Source organism: Puntigrus tetrazona, chromosome 11, assembly GCF_018831695.1.
Source record: "Puntigrus tetrazona isolate hp1 chromosome 11, ASM1883169v1, whole genome shotgun sequence".
Classification (NCBI taxonomy): domain Eukaryota; kingdom Metazoa; phylum Chordata; class Actinopteri; order Cypriniformes; family Cyprinidae; genus Puntigrus; species Puntigrus tetrazona.
In genome coordinates, this window is record NC_056709.1 from 4148892 (window position 1) to 4154891 (window position 6000).

At 38.5% G+C, this 6000-nt stretch overlaps 1 protein-coding gene across 41 annotated transcripts in view; it reads left to right on the forward strand.

Moving 5' to 3' along the window:
• The window catches only part of adgrl2a (adhesion G protein-coupled receptor L2a), a 91663-nt gene extending 87963 nt beyond the window's left edge, over positions 1-3700 (forward strand). For 26 of the 41 annotated variants that reach the window (XM_043252197.1, XM_043252199.1, XM_043252210.1 and 23 more), the window contains one exon: positions 741-3700. In XM_043252197.1, the coding sequence (XP_043108132.1) occupies positions 741-1507 (767 nt within the window). In that variant the 3' untranslated portion in view covers positions 1508-3700. The remainder of the gene's footprint in view (positions 1-740) is intronic. The other 15 variants (XM_043252219.1, XM_043252221.1, XM_043252223.1 and 12 more) reach the window with 4 other exon arrangements.
• Positions 3701-6000: the final 2300 nt, after the last annotated feature.

Below are 6000 nucleotides of genomic sequence, written 5' to 3' on the forward strand. Positions count from 1 at the left end.
TTGAAACCAACGTTCCAAAATTGGTCATTGTGAATCAAAATTGTTTGATTGAGGAAAAAATTCACAACTTCAAACTGTGGAGAATTCACAAAGAATGAGTTGTGCCTGTGCCTGCCGATTCAGTGAGGGAATTATGCAAATCAGTTCAGGTATACCGAGATGTGTCGGACTACTGCAATATTTTGCTGGGGCTATAGAACTGGGATCCAGGCTCTTTAAAAATCTGTAAATACTACTGCATGATATAAGGGCCTGGTTTAACAGGATTGTGTGTGATTTGCTAATAATGCACTATTTCAGTAGTTAAACTAATAAAGTAATCCAGTTAAATTCATTGTTATTGTATTATTTTGAAGTAGCCTTACAGGAAATCATAATGTTAATGTTTTTAACATATTATTGTCTTGCCATATGGTTACGCTTATACCTTTACAAGTTTAGAGCTGAGTGGTAATATAGTTTACAATTTGCCTTTCATATATCTGTTGCCCTGTGCAAGCATATAACTGGGTGATTAAGCGGTTGTATTTCGCAATGAAATGAAACAAATCAGGCACTATAGATCTATATTATTATAGATAATATAGTTCACGTTTTTCCTAACAGTTCTGCAAGCGCAGACTAAAGATTTAAAATGTTTGCATTCGACTCCTAAACAGCATTAAACATTGTGATTTTATATTTTTGGATGCTTAGAGCACGGACGACCTAATGTTTTTTGTCTTCTTGTGTTCTTGCAGGACATTCGGTGACCAGCGGCAGAGATACGAACACGTTCGGGACTCTACCACTCAACGGCAACTTTAATAACAGCTACTCACTTCATAACTACAGCGACGGCGTGCAGGTGGTGGATTGCGGGCTCAGTCTCAATGACACGGCCTTCGAGAAGATGATCATCTCCGAGCTCGTGCACAACAACCTCAGGGCTGCCGAGTCCAGGATCAGCACCAAAAAGGGGGCGGGGATCGGCAGAGGGGAGGAGCCTGTGGTTGCAGAGACGTCGTCCCTGGTGCAGGTGGGTGGGGACAACGAGATGGACGGTCTGGGGCTGCACCACACGCATCCCCGCACACTCGAAGCCCCCCTCATCCCCCAGCGAACTCACTCGCTCCTGTACCACACGCAGGAGAGAGCGAGGGCTGACGCGGACGGAGGGCCTTCGCATCCCCACAGCTACATCGGCCAGCTCCCGCCTCCGGCCGAGACCGCCCTGCCCTCCCCCAACAGAGACTCGGTGTACACCAGCATGCCAAACCTAAGAGACTCGCCTTTCTCGGAGAGCAGTCTAGACGTGGGCCAGGACCTCTCGCCATCCAAACACAGTCCAAGCGAAGACGTTTACTATAAAAGCATGCCCAACCTGGGTTCAGGCCAGCAGCTGCACGCGTATTATCAGATGAGCAGAGACAGTAGCGAGGGCCTCATCATCCCCGTCTCGAAAGACGCCTGTGTCCCCGAGGGGGACGTACGAGAGGGACAAATGCAGCTGGTCACAAGCCTTTAAAACCAACTGTAAGCACCGCCCACCATGTACACAGCCCCGCCCATCCACCGATGGCAGAGTGGTCTTCCTTTTTTAGCCTCCCACATAACTGCACACATAATGGAGAAGTACCGCTGCTGTCCAACGAGTTACAGGCAGGCCCAGACGGAATCTGCAGACTTTTTAGCGCACTTTCTGAGCTGATCTTAGCTGGAAATCTGCAGTGCAATGGATACAGTCAGTGAAATGGGTCATAACAAAACTTGTTTTTTGGTAAAAACGTGCTTAAATGTGTAAAACCTGATGTCAATTAAGAATTCTTGAATTATATTTTTTTTACCCCACTGGCTAGTTTTTCTTTCAATTATTATTGTTGTTGTTACTTCAATTTTAAACAGATTTTAAACAGGGTATGAAAACTTCCCCTTTTCTTACTTTTCCCTTCTTATCCACCTTTTTTCTTACCTTTCCCACCACCTGTGGTGTTCCTGGTCAAAAATGTTATACGCTGCCAAAATGATCCTAAAATAATGTTGTTTTTACTCAAACACTGAGGCGCGTAAGCCTGGGCTGCCAGGGTTTCATAATAAAACCAGCCCAACTGCTACTCAAAACTAGCCCAATTACATCCAAAACAAGCTCAATAGCGGGGCTTCCACGGGGGTCGTACACAGTGAAATCGCATTCCAGAGGGGAAGGGGATTTCACTTTAACCCGCAGACTAAAAAAACAACCTGCAGCAACACTATAAAAGTAGCCCAGTTCCGCAGGAAAAATGAGGATTTGGCAACACTAGTATAAGCACAGATCAATGGAGCCAAAAATCATTCATTTCCAAAACGGAAAACAAACCTGTGCTAAATGCGAGAAAACAAAACATTGACAAAAATATTCAATCCAAAATCTGATGATAATATAAATTAAGAAATTTACAGTTGTGAATGGCCGGCAATATCAGATTAGATGAAGGATTTTCAGCACAGCACAAGGGTTAAGAAGGTTTATTGTTAAAAGGGGGAAAAATGCCAATGGGTTAAGAAATAATTTTAATTCAAGACATATTTAAGCATAATAAATGTTTTTACTGGAAAACAAGAAAACACAAGTATGGAAACATGTTTTTGCCGTTTTTTATTGTTACCCCATTTTTGGTAGCTGAATGTAATCAAATTAGCCACAATTATTTAATAAACAAACAAGCAAGGGTCAGATGAAGTGTACAGTAAAACTTGGAGAATGAGGGCCTTGCAGTGTTCTGTTGTTGCAGATTCCGTGTGGGCCTGGTTATAAAATTACAGTTTCACATAAAAAAAAAAAATAAATAAAAACAAAAATAAAACTAAGCCAAAAAAAATAAAAGAAAAAGAAAGTCTTTCTCGTTCCAGTGCATACATTTCTCAAAGGATGTACATATATGTTCACATATTTCTCTTTTGAATGCAAGTTTTTCTTTTCTTTTTTTATTATTATATACAAAAATGGAATTTCCAGAGATTGTCCTGACTGAACTAAAGGAGTCCTGAAACACCCTTTACAATCATCGGCCACCTCCCATATGACCACTAGCAAACAAACCCCAGGCCTTATATTTTCTCAGTCATACAAGGAACTGTCAAGGGTAATGATATAACATAGAACAATATATTTTGTTGTATTGATTGTGTAAAATAAATTGCTATAAAATAATTAAGAACAACCCTAAATATAAAGCAAATGAAGAAAATTCTGAAAATGAGATGACTATGTAAAAAGCTTCAAAGCGTGTTTATGATGATGATGCAATCGCTGGATGACCGCAGGTATGCTGCGAGAGACATGGAAATTCCTCTGTCCTGTTCATGAAAATGGTTTTGCCGCTTCACATCAGTTCATTTTAGTAGATTCTGATGTTCTCGTGCCTTGCACACATTTATTTTGTGCGAATCTGTGCAAAGCATGAAAAATGTAGCGACCGAAGGCCACAGCTGAGCATGAAGGAGGACCTTCTTCTTTATAGACATATTACTGCAGCTGGGGTTGGATATTTATTTATTAAATTATTCTTTAAAAATTATACTTTTGTGAATATTTTACAGCACTGGTCGAAGTAGTTCATCCTCATAAGCATAATTAAGAAACCCATCTCTGATAAACATGTTTAAGGAGCCCATCTCTACAAAGGATGTAAAGTTCTACACTTGTTTAACAATAAATAAATGTGAATTTTTTGTCTAATGCAATGTGTTTTTATTTGCCGATAGTGTTTTACCCTGCCGATTAGAAATACTAGTGCCTATTTGCTTGTTTGTGTAAAGATACACAAACAGAAAAATGGTCAATCCATTTTAAAACTGAGACGGTATTTCATCACTCTTTTATCTCGGTGGTTTGGCATGTTTATGCTATTTAAGCTGGTGATGCACATCAAAGTGAAAAGTGCTGTAAGCCGATACATAAACTGCAATATGAACCCTAATAAACAGTTTGCTGCATTCTAGCTAGAGGGCAGTGCACCGGGGAACTGCAAGTTCATTTACCAGAGAAAACTGCAGTTTATGAAGTTTTGAACCTGTTTCTCTGAAGCCCTGTTTGAAACCATCATTCTTCAGAAAGTCTCTCTCAGACAGCTCCCTTGCGCTGCTCCTGCTGACGTAACCCAGAAGTTTTCCCTGCGCCTCTTTGAAGTCATCTGAAAACTCTTTTAGGAGACACGAGAGTCAAAGATGAGACAAAGGTTATGTGCAGAAAAGGATTCAGGTTTGCTGTTTAATAAACAGTGTGCGCTGTACACAGAAATGTGTCTAACAGTATGTTTTATAGTAATATGAAAAGTAATACATTTGAAATTAAAACAATACTTAAAATTCTAAGTTTGTTCCAAGAGTTAAAATTGCATTGATTAATTGTAGCAATTGATAAATTGTAAGTCTTTGGAAAAAAAGAAAGAAAAGGAAGATATAATTATTAACAAGTAATTAAAGAAAGAAAAGTCATCTGGCACATGCTTATAATTTAAATTGTCATTAAATTGAAATAATTATTTAAAAGTTACAAGACGAGCAAGAATATCATCATCATAATTATTATTACAATAAAATTTGTATTATTATTGGAGATGTTTTCATTAACTTATACTGTACAAAAACATACATTTCTGTACATGATTACTAAGATGACGTTTTTAAAGTGCACATTTTTTTTTTTCAAAGTTCTCCTGAACAGGTTATTATTTTGTTTAACTTTCCACACTTGAGGTCACAACTTCACCTTTTAGATCTTTTATTGTATTCTGCCTTTGAAAGATCGTCATGAAGTCAACAGGGACACAACACAGCGTCATTAATTAATCAGATTCGGAGCACAACCTTGAATGCAGGTGTGCTTTCTGGGTGAATATTGATTATGAATTGCCTTGCTGATGGCGAGAGAGCATCAGGCGGCTAAACTATCGGGTGATCAGGGCAAATAACCTCTCTGTGGTTTATTTTAGCCTTATTAGGATTCAGGGCAGATGTGATGTGTAGGGTTATGATACGGCATTGATCAGGGACTGCTCAATTCATGTGACCAGATTTATGAATAACGTGCATCCGAATCTGTTTTATTTCAAGATTAGAAGAAGAAATGACTTGAGAAGTGACTGAAAAGAACTTCAGGGTTAATCGCACATTCAGAGGAGTAACAAAGCTGAGATTTTTCCCTTTCAAATATTTATTCAGCAAATAAATGATTTTTTTTTTTTAGTCTGCGCATCGATCGCAGTGTTGAGATAAAAGACAGCTCTAAATTAGAACATCATCAAAGCAAAATCTTCACGCTATGTGGGTAGAACAAGTCACCTTGTGTTTTCTTTCCCTTGCATATCGTCATCCTTTACCTGTCAAGGCAAGCAATTTAGCTGCGAAGCTTCCAATAGGAAAGAAAATCACACATACATTTTTTTTGTTGTTTTTTTTCTCGATTGTTACTTCTACAGCACTGAGATTAAATGGAGAGCGAAAAGAGACTTTAGAAAAATTTCACCTTAAAAATACTGCACTTGTCCCCTTGGAGCAATGTCTCAGATTTGCCAAAACACAGCAGTGTGTGATAAATAGACAGAGATTTTAATATGAGCTCAAACTGTTCTCCTCAAATTCTTCTATCAAAAAGGATCTGAACAGTATATGACTCAGTGTGTCTCTTCTGGCTCTGATTCTCACTTTTATCAAAGCATTATTTTTTTTCATTAATAAAATCCTAATTCAATATAACTAGTGTTTAAGTTTAGGTAGTGGTAGAATAGATGAAGAATAAATGTTAAATAACTACAGCCAATATGTTAATAATAGGCTTGCTAATAAGCAACTAATCAATAATAAGAATCGGTCCCTATACTAAAGTGTTACCTTCTCTTTTTAGTATTTTTAACCGTTCATAATACAGTTCAGAACTCCAGAGCAGTAGATTCTATATAGTTTTATGTATCACGGAAGGTTGGAAGTGTGTGCACTCCAGTGTGCTTCTTCACGCTGTGGGTCCTGATGACTGCAGTC